At 44.9% G+C, this 16,950-nt stretch overlaps 1 protein-coding gene across 2 annotated transcripts in view; it reads left to right on the top strand.

Moving 5' to 3' along the window:
* The window catches only part of FGD5 (FYVE, RhoGEF and PH domain containing 5), a 152,649-nt gene extending 141,434 nt beyond the window's left edge, over nt 1–11,215 (top strand). The window contains exons 14-20 of one of the 2 annotated variants that reach the window (XM_075550074.1): nt 484–583; nt 926–1,063; nt 1,672–1,801; nt 3,815–3,945; nt 5,783–5,911; nt 10,541–10,695; nt 11,179–11,215. In XM_075550074.1, coding sequence (XP_075406189.1) covers nt 484–583; nt 926–1,063; nt 1,672–1,801; nt 3,815–3,945; nt 5,783–5,911; nt 10,541–10,695; nt 11,179–11,215 — 820 coding nt within the window. The remainder of the gene's footprint in view (nt 1–483; nt 584–925; nt 1,064–1,671; nt 1,802–3,814; nt 3,946–5,782; nt 5,912–10,540; nt 10,696–11,178) is intronic. The other variant, XM_075550075.1, reaches the window with a different exon arrangement.
* The last annotated feature ends 5,735 nt before the right edge of the window (nt 11,216–16,950 follow it).

Genomic DNA, 16,950 nt, shown 5'->3' with positions numbered 1-16,950 from the left:
GTGGGAAGTTAGGTGGAGAAATTGGGGACAATGGAAACACCTCCATCAACTCTGATAAACCTGTTTCTCCTCAAGTGACCCGACTTCTGACATCTGCCAGCATCAACCCACAGCTCCCTCAGTGTGGTTTCCACAATTTCCTGGGAATCTGAGGGGCCAGCAAGCCCTCTGTGCCTTCCTAATGCCCTGCTTTGTGTAGGGCGCTTGGCCCGTTTCCCTGCCCTCAGCTCATCCTTGAGGCAGCCTCAGGGTGATGTAGACATGGGTGGTCAAGCGCCCAGGTTGCAGGTAAAGAACCAGGCCCAGAGGGCAGGCTGCTGGCCATTTGTGCACAATGGTGGGGCCAAGAGCAAACCGAGGTCTGCCTGTCCATGGCCTGGTGCTTTGATTTAAGCACAGGAAAAGCTCAGGCTTGGGGAGGAGTGTGCTGGTGGGAAGTGGGGCCCTGCACACACCGTGGCTCACAGCAGCGGGTCCCCACAGCTCCTGTGCGGAGAGGGACGAGTGGTACAGCTGTCTCGGCAGGGCCCTTCCTGAAGACTACAAGGCGCAGGCCCTGGCTGTCTTCCACCACAGTGTGGAGGTGAGTGGTCGGCGTGGGTCCTAACTCTGCCTCGGAACTCAGGTTCCGCAGGAGGGTCACCACGAGGGACCTGCCCTTTCCAGGTGGGCCATAGCACCTTTCATGAGGGCACTCACTCAGCCCTTCTCCCAACTCCATCCTGCCCTGTGGCCTCTCCCCACCTCAGGCAGACACAGGGCCCCCACCTAAAACCACCCAGTGATGCTGTTTTTAACTCCAGGTTGTCGCCCTGGGAAATTAGACATGAATGATAGCATTTTAGAATGGGAACCCAACCTGCCCCACCCCCACTCTACATGGTGGGCCTGACCACACTGCCATTTGGTGATTCTGTTGCTCCAGATGCGGGAGCGGCTGGGAGTGAACCTGGGGGAGAGGCCCCCCACCCTGGTGCCTGTCACACATGTTATGATGTGCATGAACTGTGGCTGCGACTTCTCCCTCACGCTGAGGCGCCATCACTGCCACGCCTGCGGCAAGGTGGGTCCAGTCGTGGGGAGGTTGAGCCTGGGCTGGGACAGGGGGTAGGGTGGGAATAGTGTCTGCCCAACCAGAGTACCTAGTCAGGCACAGAGCCAGAGAGAAGGGGTGATTATTCCTGTCTTACTCCTCTCAAGCCCAGCTCCAGTTTCAGCCTGTTCCATTACACCATCACGCCCACCAAAGAACAACAACTGCCGTCAAGTCACCTCTGACCTCTGACAGCTGCTTGTGTGACAGAAGAGCCACATGGGGCTTACAAGGGCTGCTTTTCAGCAGTAGGTCACCAGCTCTTTCTTCCAAGGCCCCTCTGAGTGGATTCAAATCTCCAACCTCTTGGTGAGCAGTCAAGCACATTAACCATGTGCATCACCCATCAATAGTAGTAGTGCGTGGTGATGGTTGTCCTTGAGGAGGAAGTATAGTGTCACAGTAGATGCATATACTCGCTGGAAATGTCGGTGGATCTGCTGGAACACAGCAGCCAGTGCAAGGAAATTGGGAAGACACCACCTTGTTCAGCGATGGAGACACAGGCGCCCTGGAGGTAGGGGGGCTGGGGCTCGGGTAAGTGCTACCCAGACAGGTGTTCCCAACTGGGTCTGCAGATCGTGTGCCGCAACTGTTCTCGCAACAAGTACCCCCTGAAGTACCTCAAGGACCGGTTGGCCAAGGTCTGCGATGGCTGCTACGGGAAGCTGAAGAAGAGGGGCGGGGACATCCCAGGCCTGATGAGAGGTAACACCGGGTCTGAGCTCACCTGTCTTCCATGGTGGCATAGGGGGCTTCTCCCAGGCTCATGGTTCGCAACCCAAAACCCCTTTCCCTGAGAGTTACTCACTCCATGGAGGGAGGGGAAGCTCAGAACAAAAGCCACCCTCCAAAAATTCACTGCCACAAGTCAATTCCAACTCCTATGAACCCTATAGGACAGAGTAGAACTGCCAAGACTTGCCTCATCTTTCTCCCCCAGAGCAGCTGGTGGGTCAGAGCCACTGACTGTGTAGTGAACAGCTCATTGCAGAGCCCACTACAGAAGGTGTGAACTTGAACATCCCTTTAAAGGGTCACCATGTGTCAGGATCGACTTGATAGCAGTTGTTTTTGAGTTTAAAGTCACACCGTGGCACCAATTCCCCAAACGTGTTTTTCTGTGGAATATTGATAAGGGTTCTGTGGTCATCCAAGTTGGGGTCACACTAGTGTTCTCACGTGTACTTTAGCATGGTGGTGGTGGTAGTCGTAAAGCCAGCTCCAACTCATGGTGCCCATGTACACCAGGACAAAACGGTGCCTGGTCTCGCACCATCTTCACAATCATTGGCTCACTCCCATTCAGTGCTGTGGCCACTGTGGGTGGTTTTGAGTGCCTTCCAACCTAGGGGCCTCATCTTCTAACACAGTGGTTCTCAACCTGGGGGGAGGTCGCGACTCCATTGGGGGTTGAACGACCCTTTCACAGGGATTGCCTAAGACCATATTCCAATGGTCTTAGGAGCCGAGACACCGCTCCTCTATCCACATCCAGGCAGGTCTGCCACACGCAGATATGCCCACGTGTGGGGTCACCACAACATGAACTATATTAAAGGATCACGGCATTAAGAAGGTTGAGAACCACTGCTCTAGCACAATACCAGGCAATGTGTTTTTACTGACTGATTTTCAGACATAGTTCAGTTGACTCAGTCATCCTCCAAGCTAGAGCAGAACTACTCCATAGGGATTCCCAGGTTGTAATCATTATAGAAACATACTAACCCATCTTTCTCCAAAATGGCAACTGGTAGGTTCGAACTTCCAACCTTCATCTGAGTTGCTTTAACCACTGCATCACCAGTGCTTATAAGCTCCTTTTTTACACTTTTATTGGCACTTCATCCACAGTACAATTCAGTAGTTCAACCATATCAAGAATTGTACAATCTTTACCATAATTGTAGAACATTTTTCCGTATGCATTGTTATTCGTATAATTTTTTTTCAATTTTGGCAATAATATATACAACTGCCGTTGATCATACTCTTCCTGTTGTGCAACCTTTGTTATCCCTCTCCAAAGTATCCCACTGCCATTAAAATGAATTCAATGCCCCTAAGCAAAAACTACTCCTCCTCCACTCATGGTAACGATAAGTCAATTTGGTTTCTTTTTCAGTAATTTTCTTGATATAATATTCACATACACTTCCATAGTTAAGCCACTTCTAAAGAATTGTATACACATCATCGCTATCAGTTCTAATGCCCCCTCCTCCCTAAATTTTTTTTTAAGTGTCCTGTCGACCTATGTTCTGTGGTCTCCTTTTTGGAACTAAGGTTGGTGAGACTGACAGCCAAGTGTTTCCTGGTTCCTAGGTGGGAAAGAGCCCCAAGAAGCCCCGTGGGCACTTGAGAGGGAGTTCTTAGTGAGGCTTTGTCCAAGCAGGGCTAAGCTAGAGGGAAGCAAGGATAGATCCTTTACTCCCAAAGACCTTGACAAAGGTGGCAGAGAGGGTGACCCAGCCTCAGCCTGTTAGAGCTCTAAGACCTAGAGGAGGAGGCAGCCAGCTCCCTGGGAAAGCCTTCCCCTAGCCTCCACTGCTTTTGTTAGAAGGGAGGGTATTGCCTGTCCAGCCCCACTTCAACATCAATGAGGCTACTTTGGATGTCAGGCAATGCAGGGAGATTTGGTCTTACAGAAAGGTGTGTGTTGTCTGTGCCCCATGGCTGCTTACCTCCTACCCCACGCTCACCTTCTCTTGGTTACAGAGCGGCCCGTGAGTATGAGCTTCCCCCTGTCCTCGCCCCGCTTCTCGAGCAGTGCCTTCTCATCAGTATTCCACAGCATCAACTCCTCAACCTTCAAGAAACCGAAGAAAGTTCCTTCAGCCCTGGCTGAGGTAAGGCAGGTGTGAGGGAGCAAATTTGGAAGATCCAGTAGTCCTTTTGGGTGAACTGGGTCAGACAGCGCTCCTCAGACCCTTCCCTGTCTCCACCTGGCCTGGTCTCTTCCACACCAAGAGGGCCTGGTCTCTCCTTCCAGCCCTTGAAACCAGCCTGCTTCCTGGCATCACTAAATGACACTGGTGGCATGAGGCAGGACCCCAACCAGTTACCACTCAGCCAGCACCAACTTCTGGCAACCTATGTCTGTCAGAGGAAAACTATGCTCCACAGTGAGCTTGTTTATTTCATCTTTTTAAATGATTGAAGAAACATGGGGACATCTGACCGCCTCTGGCTCCCAAAGCTGACTGCCACCAGGCAGGGTCACAGTTGCCCCCACCCTCCATCTCTTTGTACTCTTATTCTGACACCACTGTCCCTCCCAAAGCACTCTTACTTCTGTGACTGGATTTAATGTTTCATTGCACTGGGCACACAGCTCACAGGCAATGCTCATTACTATGTATTTTACTAGTAAAGTTAACAGGTTACAATTCAGGTGAGAAGTGCTCAGAATGCAGTTGCTTGGGCAGGGCAGTTTCTTCTCTTCTGTGCTCCCAAACAGGCCTCTCACTGGCCCGCTGCCCTGCTAGGGTAATTCCACCTAGATCTTTCAGGACTGCCAATAAATCCCAAAGAGCATGCCACTGCACTATTAAGCTTCAAGGTTACACATAGACCAGTAGGAAGCCAGTTCTGTACTTCCAAGCTCTCTGAACTGACCACCCTCCACCAGGGGGTCTTAATCAGGGGTGAGCTTCTCAGGGCCACGGAACTCTTTTTAGGGAGCTTCAGAACGGGCTCACCTCATGTCTGTCCTGCAAACTAGGACTCAGTTTTGGTAGATACAAACAGGACTAGATTACATGTCTATTGTGGTCACAAATGTGTTGTGTCCCCATGGATATACAACGTCCAACATGAACTATTTCCAAGTTAGGCCAGTGGTACTCATGAACTAGGTTGGGTGGGGGTGGTGGGGAGAGTGTCCATAGGAATTTTAAACACCACTGTACGGCAGTTTCAGAAACCCAAGGGCAGTTCTACTCTAACCTCGAGGGACATTATGACTCAGAATCAACTCAATGGCATTGAGTTTGTTTTTTTAAGAGGGCAGCACTGCTGAAGATAGCTTTTATGTGTTTACAAAACTATATTCAGAAGCCCTGTTTCAAAGTCCCAAAGCTCACTGCCATTGAGTCGATGCCAACTCATAGTGACCCTATAGGACAGAATAGAACTGCCCCTGTGGGTATCCAAGACTGTGAAGCATCGTTTTAAAGTTTTATTGGCATATAATTCACGTATCCCACAATTCAGTTGTCATAACATATTTAAACGAGTTGTGCAGTCATCACCTCAGTCGATTTTAGGGCTGGAACTCTAAGGAAGCAGCAGGCGTCACCCTTCTCTGAGGAGTGGCCTGTGGTGTTCCACTGCGGCCACTGGGGCTTTTCATTTCACCAGTCAGGAAGTGCAATTTTACTGGCTTTGGTACTTGATGGATCCTGAGACCTCCTCAGTCCAATAAAGTGAATCATGCCACGCTCTTTGCCAATGTATATAAAGTTAATGTTATCACACCACGAAAAAATTTGAGATACTATAAAAATGGCCAAAATGTGAGCATATGCTATTGAAAAAAAATGGTGCCGATAGACCTGTTTGATTTGTAAAAAATTCCCTATTGTTAAAGCATGAGATTTCAAAGCAGTGTAAGTGCTGACAGCGGGAGCAGAATGTCATTTTCTCTATTTGAGACCTTGACCCACTCTGCTTACCTCCCACCAGGTGGCTGCCTCCGGAGAAGGCTCTGCCATCAGTGGCTATCTCAACCGGTATAAGAAAGGCAAGAGACACTGGAAGAAGCTCTGGTTTGTCATCAAAGGCAAAGTTCTCTACACCTACATGGCCAGTGAGGTATGAATTAGTTCTTGCTTCCTCCTCTGTTGTGCAAAGGCCCACCCCTCCAATCCTGCCTCCAAGCATCTGCCGCGGAGAGTAGGAGTCCCAGCTGCTGCCACCGTTCTTATTTCAGTGCTGTTATTTATTGAGAAACACCAGGTGTTACCAGTTGCTGTGAAATGACTGCTTGTGCGCCAAACATCAGGACTTTTCTTTGTGGAGAATATATGGTAAAATGTTAAATACCACAAACCTCAATATCTAAGACTGCAAGACATTTAGTAAAAGAAAGCGTTTTTCTTCTTGCCACTTCAGTCATTTGGGACAAAATGTACGAGAATGGAGGAAGCTGCTATTAGTTGTCATGATGATTTTACATCCAACCAACTGAAACACTACCTATGCCATCCTCACAATCATTGTGAGGTTGAGCCCATTGTTGCAGCCACTTTGTCAGTCCATCCTATTGAGGGTTTCCCTCATATAATTAACATATATCATACTTCATCTCATATCTAGTCATCCCTCAATCCACAGTTTACATATAATTCAGTATGTATTAAATATGTTCTTGGATGAGTTTTAACTAATGCAAAAAACAAAACCCAAATCCACTGCTAGTTTTGACTCACAGCAACCTTACCTATCATTTTCCATGGCTGTAAATCTGTATGAGTGCAGACAGCCTCATCTTTCTCTTGAAGAGTGGCTAGTGGGTTTGAACCACCCACCTTGATGTTAGCAGCTCAGCTTTTACCATTAGGGCTCCTTTCATTAATATACACCCTATAAATATCCACTTTCACCCCCCAAGCCCAATCAGTACATACACTACTCTGATTTCCTTTCCATCATTCATTAGTTTTGCTTCTTTTAGATATTCCTATGAATGGACTCATCTGTGACATCTCCCACTCAGTGTTTTTTTTAATTCACTCATTTTATTGCAATATAGCGATTTATTCATTTTTATTTCTACATGTTATTTAATAAATATATCACCCTGTTAATCCATTCCGTAATTAAAGCATTTGGCACTTATGTATAAAACACGTTTAAACATCTGCATGCTGGTAAGCTTAAGTTTTTATTTCACTTGTATAAATACTTAGGAATAGTTGAACTAGATCAAAAGGAAGGTACAGACATATAGCTCAGAGATGTGGGTTCAGTTCCTGACCACCTCAATATAGTGAATATTGAAAAAAGCAAGTCACTTAAGTTTTTGGCTTCCTTGTACATACATATAAGGAAGCCCCGGTGGTATAATGGTAACACATTGGACTGCTAACTGCAAGGTCAGCAATTAAGAAACTACCAGATGCTCCATGGGAGAACGACAGGGCTTTCTACTCCTGTAAAGAGTTAGTCTCAGAAACTCACAGGAGCAGTTCTGTTCTGTCCAAAGGGTCACTATATGTCAGCATTGACTCGATGGCAGTGAATTGAGTACATTTAAGAATTATGTGGGCACTATACTGTAGTCTATTAGAGCAACCTTGGTAATATAGTGGTTTCTCTTCGGGCTGTTACCCCAAAGATAACAGTTTAAAACTACTAGTGGCTCTGGGAAAAAGATGAGGCTTTTTACTCCTGCAAAGAGTTAAGAGTTACAGTCTCAGAAATCCACAGGGGCACTTCTGCCTAGTCCTCTAGGGCTGCTACAAGTTGGAATCAATCTAGTGGCACTGAGTTTGAGTTTTTGAGTAGTCTATTAAAGTATGGAATAGCATTGTGGAAAAGTTTGAAATATTGCTATTGCCAAAATACGGCAGACACACAGTGACCACATGTATTGTGAAAAATGGCATCAGTAGATTTAGTCCAGGGTTGCCATAAACCTTCAATTTATAGAAAGCGCTGCTGTTATCTACAAAGTACAATGAAGTGAAGCTCTGCAAAATGAAGCATGCCTTCATCTACTTGTTTTCTAAGGAATTGCCAGTGTCCTGTTATAGTCCCACTAACAATGCAAGGGAATTAGAGAGTGCTCATGGCCCCACATCCTTGCCAACACTTGGTAGGTAGTGGGGTAAGGTGATATAGTTTTAATTTAGATTTTCCTTAATGACTAATGAAGGATCCCTGGTGGCATAGTGGGTTAAACACTGGACTAATAACTGCAAAGTCAACAGTTCATACCCACTAGCTACACTGTGGGACAAGAGAAGGCTGTCTTCTATGTAGTCTTGGGAACAACTATGGAGCAGTTCTACTCTGTACCAGAGAGTTGCTGAGACAGAATTGACACAGAGACAGTGGGCTTTTGGGGGAATGATTAATGATAGTAAACTAAGTGGCATTTTCCCTGTGCTTATTGACCATTCTTATGGCCCTTTGGGGAATTGTCTGTTCAGATACTTTTTCATTTTCCTTTTTTTGAATGTGCATTACTTGTCACTCTAACATTGAGTTAGAGGTTCTAATATATTCTAGATACTGGTCCTTTGTGATTAATGTTTTATAAACTCTCCCAGCCTGTTCATCTTAATAGTAGTATCTTTTGAGAAACAAAAGTTCTTCATTTTTATAGTCTAGTTCACCAATGTTTTCTTCTAAAGCTTTTGTTTTCGGTGTTCTAAGAAATTTTTGTTGACCAAAAATCACAGAGATATTCTCCCTTGTTCTGAAAATGTTAAGATTTTAGTTTTTACATTTAGGTCCTTCTCAAAGTAGTCTTTGTGTATAGTATGAGATAGGGATCAAGGTTCATTTCTTTTTCCATATGGATACCCAGCTATTCCAGCACGAGTTGAAAGTTCTACCTTTTCTGTAACAGTTCATGGGCCGTCTTTGTTAAAACATCAAATGACTGATTAGGTGTAGGTCTCTATTTGTTTCATTGATTCGTTTACTAATCTTTATGTCAGTACAATACCGCCTTGATTACTCTCAGTTAATAGTGTAAGCCTAAAATGAAGTTGTGAAAGCCCTTCAGTTGTGTTCTTTCTCCACTGAGCACTATGTTTTTAAGATCTGTGTTTCTCCGGGTATATCTTATCTAGTGACATCACTAGGGTTCTTGTCACCTAGTGTAGTAGGATGGTGTTTCATCCCCTCCTCCCATACCATACCATGTAGAATCCTTAGTAATGTTTATTGTGGAGCTTAATCATAGAATGTGACAAGTATGTGCTTAAATATTATATATGTGCTTAAATATTTCTTAGGCTATATGAATACTAATAAAATTGTGTAAATTCTTTCTACATTTAGTTACATTATTAGTAACTGAGCAGAAGCCTTGTTGGATTTTTCTTTTTCCTTTAATATCACTGAATTCTCAATAAGTTATTGACACAGATTCACAAATAAATTAATTAGCATAATATTACAGCTAAAACACCAGAAAATTTGACACCAGCTCCAACAAAAATCACCAGCACATGCTTGCAGTACATGCAAAAGAAACCACGATTTTCTAAGTCAGATAAACGCCTCAGGAACAGAAATAGGAGTAGTGATACTAGGAGGTAGGGGGAAGGCGGGGAAACATGGGAAGGGGGAACTGATCACAATGATTGATACATAACCACTCTCAACGCCTTCCAAGGAAAGAGAAGCCTTGGGTAAGGCTAAGACATGAAAATAATAATCATCAAGGGGCCACCAGGGTGGGTGGGAAGAGGGAGGGGAAAAAGAAGAGCTGATACTAAGGGCTCAAATAGAAAGTAAATGTTTAGAATATAATGATGGCAAAATATGTACAAATATGCTTGATACAACTGATATATGGATTGCTATAAGAGCTGTAAGAGCCCCCAATAAAATCTTAAAAAAAGAGAAACAATTTGAAGCACCCCTTGGAATTGAGTAATAAGGACAGCTTTAGCCAGAACGGATTAGAAGGTTCAGAGTGTCAATCAGCAGTTTTAGCCTTGTAGGTATACTGTGTAAGCTGCATTTATGAAAAATGTTTTTGTTAAAACTACAGGAATAATTTCCTAACTGCATAAAAATTTATAGGCAGCCCATCTGGTATTACCCTGACTGTGTCACCTGTTGTGGTCCAAACCCTTTTATTCCTCTAGTGCAGTGGTTCTCAACCTTCCTCATGCCGCAACCCTTTAAGACAGTTCCTCATGTTGTGGTGACCCCCCAACCATAAAGTTATTTTCGTTGCTGCTACTTGTCATTTTGCTACTGTTATGAATCAGGCGACCCCAAGGGTCGCGGCCCACACACAGGTTGAGAACCACTGCTCTAGTAGGACCACTGACCCCATGTGTGCTCCTGGCAGGATGAGTAAAGTTTGTTATCATCAGTAACTAGAGAATCAACCAAGTCACTGATAAATCAAGTCAACAGAATATAGGGTTCGAAAGGAGTCAAGTATCCAAATACTGGCTCTGCCTCTTACTAGCTGTGTAACATTGGGGAAGCTACTTAGCTTCTCTGAGATTCAGTTTCTTCTTAGAATGGGGGTGACCCCGATTGCTGTGATGAGTAAACAAGATAGTGAAGGTGCAATCACCTGGCCCCAGAACTGGTATGTTCCTTTCCTTCTGTCTGGGCCACTTCCGTGCCTGCCTCACACACAGAAGCTTTCTTCGTGTATCTGAGATTGGTGGTGACAGTGAGAGCCCAGCTCCTGACTGAATGCCATGCGTAGTGTTTAGTAACCGTTTCTCCTTCCCTCTGCAGGACAAGGTGGCCATGGAGAGCATGCCTCTGCTAGGGTTCACCATTGCTCCAGAGAAGCAAGAGGGCAGCAGGGAAGTCGGACTCATTTTTCACCTTTACCACAAGAAAACTCTATTTTATAGCTTCAAAGCCGAGGATACCAATTCAGCTCAGAGGTACTAAAATCTTTAAAGGGAACAAGTTGGTAGCCTGGATGCTAGCTACTGTTCTCCAGCCATCACATCACAAACCTTTGCACAACTGCACATCTGTTCCCACTCTCAGAAAGTCAATCAAAGTATGCATTGGGTTCAGCTGGCTTGAGCGCTATGTTCCAGGCCTTCGCTAAGCCCTCGTTGTTAGGTACCATGGAGTCGGATCTGCCTCATAATGACACTATGTACAACAGAAAGAAGCACCACTTGGTCTTGGGTCATCCTCACAGTTATGTTTGAGCCTATTGTGGCAACCACTGGGCTAATCCATCCAGGTCCTAGGGCAACAAACAGGAACAATACCCATTTGGTAATGTCCCTGTTACCTATTTGGACTATCCCTGAGTTAGACTAATAGTGATCGAGGGCAGTTATCTTAGGTTCTGTGATCAGTCACAAGCAGAGCCACAAAACCAAGTGTCCTTGTCCTCTCTTCTTTTACAGATGGATTGAAGCCATGGAAGATGCCAGCGTGTTATAGCAGTTACCAAGGATGGACTCAGAAATAAACTCTTAGGTTGATATGTGGACTTTCTTGGCTGATTCATGTCTCATTTCCTCTGGACATGTATCTGGATTCAGCATAGGACAAAACTTTTTTTTTTTTGCTTCCTCCTTGCTCATACCTTCACAAGTGGAACCTTCAAGAAGTATTTACAGACCTGTCCTTTATGTCTTCATGTTTTCTACCCTGTCAAAACTGATATCATCATCCAGCAAAGAGTAACATGAAGACATGCAAACCAATAAAAAGTACAGTCAGAAAGACAGGCTAACAGTAGAAATGAGCGCTTAGTTTTTACTGATGGTAAACAGTATCCCCTTTCATATTGTGGTTGTGTGCCTCAGGTGACATGAGAAACCACCAGGAAATAGCAGCCACTCTCACTGAAAGCACTTTATTGTTTGAGCATCAACCTCCAATCTAAACAACAGACAGGGTTTACTATAGCAGGAGTCCACATAGCTTGCCCTCTTGTTAGAGGTTATTTGGAAAGCTTCCCAACTGAGGGGTTGGCCATGCTCCCCTGGATAGAAAGAGAAGAGCTTTGTCCTCTTACTGATCATGTCCTTTGTACCCAGACATAACTTACTGAAAGACTCTCCTACATTGCCATCCTCAACACCCCACCAGTGCTGGGAACTCAGCTGCTGGTAGATGCAGCTCCTGGAGGTGACCGCCACCCTCTCAGAGTTCAAATCCATGTTAATTTATTTGTGTGTGTGCCTTCCTGCTGTACCCCACACAAGTGACAACACTGTGTACAAGAATACTTATTTTAGGCACAGCAATCTTTCTATGGAGCCCCTGAGTGACAGACACTTGGCCGTTAACCCAAAAGTTGGATGTTCAACTCCACCTGGAAACATCTCAGAAGTCTTGGCAATCTACTTCTGAACAACCAGCCAGTAAAAACCCTGTGGATTAAAGAGAAAAAGCAAGACACAACTGCAGGTGAATCTGTGGACTTTGCAGAAGATGCTGGACACCATGAAGGGCGTGTAGAAGCATGGCTTAAAAATATTCTGAGTGCCAGTGACTGTTGCTCATTCTGCTGGACTGCTTTTTAACATAAATTAGGGGGTAAGGAGGTAGGACTCCTTGTTACTCTCATTGCAATTAAAAAAAAAATCCTATCATTTCCTGACATCCTGTCCTCATCCTCTCGCTGCCCTGTCCCCCAAAAAGGTATTTGCTGACAGACATTTTTAAAAGCACCATCTAAAGGAGTTATTTACATTAACTATTTTCAGGTGGAAAATTGTTTTCTATGTGCAGTTTTTGTTTAAAAATGTTTGTATTAAGCATTTAAGTCATGATTCAGGTTGAGTGATCAGAGATCCTTTTGTTACTGTTTTTAGGGGCTTAATTCCAACTTTCATTGTCAAATATATTTAAATCTTGTTTGCCCCTGGGTGGTGCAAACAGTAATACACTTCGCTGCTAGGAACCTCAGAAAAAAGGTCTGGTTATCTCTGTAGGAAAACTAGCCACTAAAACCTTATGGGGGAAAATAATCCTACAGAGCACAGTTCTATCCTAACATACATGGTGCCGCAATGAGTTGGAGTCAACTCAACAGTAATTGGTGGTTTCCTAGACCTTGAAAAAGCACAGTAAGACTTTAGGATCAGACAGTGGGGATTTTTCCCAACTGGGTGACATGCTGCCAACCATCAGATTCTGAGAACCATAGAACCCTCAGTCTGAAAGGTATCTGGGGTGATCTTTTACTGTGTGACACTTATATCTGAAACTCGCTCAAAGAAGCAGCAGTGCTTTAATTAAGTCAAACAGGTTGCTATACAAGGAAACTGGCAAGGGCTGACCAGACAAGACCTTGCACAGATCATTTGTAATTGGGCAAAGGCCTGCCTATTCTTTTTAAGCTTCGTTATTTTTATATGCCATGCCCTTCCCCTGTAAGGACATGTAAAAGGACTGGTTCTTGGACTCTTCATCTGGCACCCATTTCCAGTAGTGGCCAGCTTTGCTTGGTGAGCATCTTAGTGACTTGCTCTTGTGACCCAAATATGCCAATGAGTGGCTTTAAAGAACAATGTATTGTCTCAGTTTTCAGGGCTGGAAGCTCAAATCTAATTGTCGATTCTGGCCTTTTTATAACTCAAAATTCCTCTTATTATCTTCCCTATACTGGTACGACCTCAGATCACTGATATTAAATGGCATTATGGCGCATCATGATTATGGACGTCAGGTAGCCCTGGGTGGCACAAGCAGTTTTTGCTTGACCACTAGTTAAAAGGTGGTGGTTTGATTCCACTCAGATACCTCAGAGGACCAATGACGTCTCAATGATTACAGCCTTAAAAGCCTTATTGAGCTGATGTAAGTTCTACTCTGTATACTTAATGTCACTAGGAGCTAAAATCAACCACATGGAAACTAATGACAAGAACACTACATTAGGGAAGGCCATGATCTAATCATACATATTCCCCATGACAGTAACTTGACTAGTATTTGGCCAAACTAGAAACCATAGCCTAAGCCAGGCTGATACATAAAATCAACCTCAGTGTGCCTCCCTGTTCCCCATGTCACTGTCATGTACCTCTGACTGGAGAGCTCTCCAAGAGTAGAGGGGGAACAGCCTCTCTGATCTGAGAGGCGGCCTTCACTGCCCACCAGAGGCTGGAGGTATTCTCAGGGAAAGGAAGTTGCTTGTGCACTAATTCTAAGAGAGTTTGAGTTCATAAAACACTGTCCCAGGTAAAGGTCATCTTGGCTCCTTTCTCAGCACTCCTAAGTGAGACGGGCAATTTGTTCAGAGATGATAGCAAGCCAATGCAAGCAGTGCACAGCCTGGAATCTGTGGACCAAGCAAAGCCAGAGCAGTTGTGTCTGGGTGAAAAGCCAGATTTGCAATACATCATAACCCGAACAAAGGCCATTCTACCCACTGTCCCATGCCAATAAGACTGAAGACAGGAGTGGGGAGCAGCAGCTGGCGGGGAACTGCCCTAGGGTCTATGGCACGCCAGACTCTAGTGAGCTCTTTTTTCCCCCAAGTAGACTTGGCCTCTGCTCTTCCCCTTGCCCAGACTTCAGCCCCTGGGATTTCCCTCTCAGCAGATCCAGGTAGGGCTTGGGTACCTACAATTCCTTCAAAAGCCTCTGGAGTCAGAGGGTGCAGGAGCCTGCGGTTTGATTCACGGCCCAAACCCTACATGCTTAGCCATGGCCTGCCTGTCAATGGAGGTTTGTGTGATGCTGTGATGGTGAACAGTCTCCGGTAGAGCTTTCAGAGGAAGATGGACTAGGAAGGTAGACATGATCCAAGTAGTATGTGAAGCGTGCTGCCGTTCTGTTCTGTCAACAAATGTTCCTTCCTATAAGAAATCATTATCTGCGTAAGGGAAAGATCTGGAGCCTGTAGGGAACATGTTCTGCACAATCTTTCAGACTCATCAGAGAAAAGCTCTGTGGACAATGTTTTTGCTGTGGTAATGCTCGCTGTTCGCCTGGCTCCCTCCCTCCCCTATTTACTACCGTGGGTACACATTTCTCCTGTGAAGTCTGGCATAGTGGATTCTAAAATGTGTCTTCCAATCTTGCATAATGATGCCACGACCAATGCTCGTGGCTTATTACATACAGCTAAGCTTATTAACTATATTATAAATCTTTAAAATGTAACGTTTTATGTCAGAATTCTAAAGTATAACTTCTTTTAGAATGCTCAGCACAAAGATGGTTCCTATGAGGGGGAGGTTAAAGATGACCCAAATGTACAACTTTCTCAAACTGCTGTACCCCTCCCTCCATCTCCAACCTCAGCTACTCCACAGTATTCTTTTCCCTTAATTCACTGCAGTGTCTCACAGAAATTACACACCATCAGGCAAATGGCTCACTATGAGGGGCCGATCTAAGTCCCATATCGACAGGTCAAGGTCTGGAGGCTTCTCCCTACCCACATGGCTGCAGGGACTACTGAACCCAAATCACAAGTCAGAGGACTGGCTGCAGGCTCACGGCCCAACAGGTCAGCTGATAAGCCTAGGCCGTTGGGTACCGGGGTGGGTGTTGTTCAGAACCAGATGAACCAGATACAGGATCAAGAGAAAACTGCCAATGTATTACTATGTATTGGATACAGACCACACCCCCAAGGAAACCAAAGGGTAACCTGAATCATACCTCTGGTAAAATGGTGACTCCAGACACATCCCAACCTAATCCTGCCTCAGTAATAGACAACTCACTCCAGAAGGGGGCTAAAACCACAGGTATATCAAACCCAAACCAAACACAGAGTTGACATTGACTCACAGTGATCTTACATAAGATTTCTGAGACTGAATTTTTACAACAGCAGCCAGTCTTACCTTCCTCCGTTAGGCAGCCAGTGCCTAACTCCCAGCACCATCAAGGCTTAACCACTGTATCAAGATTAGATTTATAATACATCACAAAATGGAGGTCTCTGACTAGAAGGGGTATGCTAAATCTCTGTACTGTATGGTGTTTTGAACATTGAATCTATCGCTCTGGTTTCTATCTGGATTCCTCTAATCAAGTATGGATAGCCTGAAATGACCTTCAGGGCACTTCAAAATTAGGATCTCATTTTGAATGTAAGATTTCAAAACAGTGCAACTCTCATTCCCACCAAAGGTAGACACAGAAGGGCTGTTGGGCTGCTCACTGAAAGGTCATGGTACAAACCCACCAGCCACTCCATGGGAGAAAAATGAGGCTATCTGCTCCCCTAAAGGTCTGGCTTCAAACACCCTATGAAGCTGTTCCACTTTGTCCTACAGGGGCACTAAAAACTGGAACTGCCTCAGCTGCAGTATGTCTGTGCTTAATAGCACACTGAAATCATGAATGGACTGGAATTAACTAGATGTCAGTGGGTTTTGGTTTAACATGGTGACTTCTGGTGGTGTCATGTATAAGCGTTTGGCCGCTAACTGAAAAATTGGTGGTTTGAACTCACCAGCTGCTTTTAGGGAGGAAGATGGAGCAGTCTGCATCCCTAACAGCTTGGGAAACCCCATGGAGCAGCTCCCCTTTGTCTAGAGCAGTGGTTCTCAACCTTCCTAATGCCACGATCATTAAATACAATTACTCATGTTGTGCGGACCATAAGATTACTTTCATTGCCTTTTCATACCTGTAATTTTGCTACCATTATGAATTGGGCGACCCCTGTCAAATGGTCATTAGACACCCCCACACAGGAGTCACGACCCACGGGTTGAGAACTGCTGGTCTAGAGTCACTATGAACTGAAATTGCCTTGAGAGCAGTGGGTTTGGGCGTAATACACCACTAGACTCATGACTGTATAATGACGCTTCCCCAATGTGAGCGGCAGAATTACTTCTTGATCACTCTAGTAATTGGCTTATGCCCGAAAGCTTGAGCCTTAATTTTTCCAACATGTATAATTATGAAAGTTATCACAGGGAAAAAAATGAGAGCTCTTTCAAGGCTATAACTATAATGCCTCGTCGATTTAGTCCTCAGTAGTTTAACCTGGAATCTTTATTCTGTGGGGCAAAATGAAAAATGACCATTGGTTTCCACTACAATTACCTTCTCTAAAAGCTCAACCTTTCACCTACCCAACAGAGCTCCTCCATTTTTTCAGTGACCCAAGATCTCCTGTCGCATCCTATCCACACATAGCTCCACAACCAGATCCTCTTGTGATGATGCAGGTGGAGAAAATAGCTTTGAAA

The sequence above is a fragment of the Tenrec ecaudatus genome, chromosome 5, assembly GCF_050624435.1.
Source record: "Tenrec ecaudatus isolate mTenEca1 chromosome 5, mTenEca1.hap1, whole genome shotgun sequence".
In the NCBI taxonomy this organism is placed as follows: Eukaryota; Metazoa; Chordata; class Mammalia; order Afrosoricida; family Tenrecidae; genus Tenrec; species Tenrec ecaudatus.
This window is presented reverse-complemented; position numbering and strand designations above follow the sequence as displayed.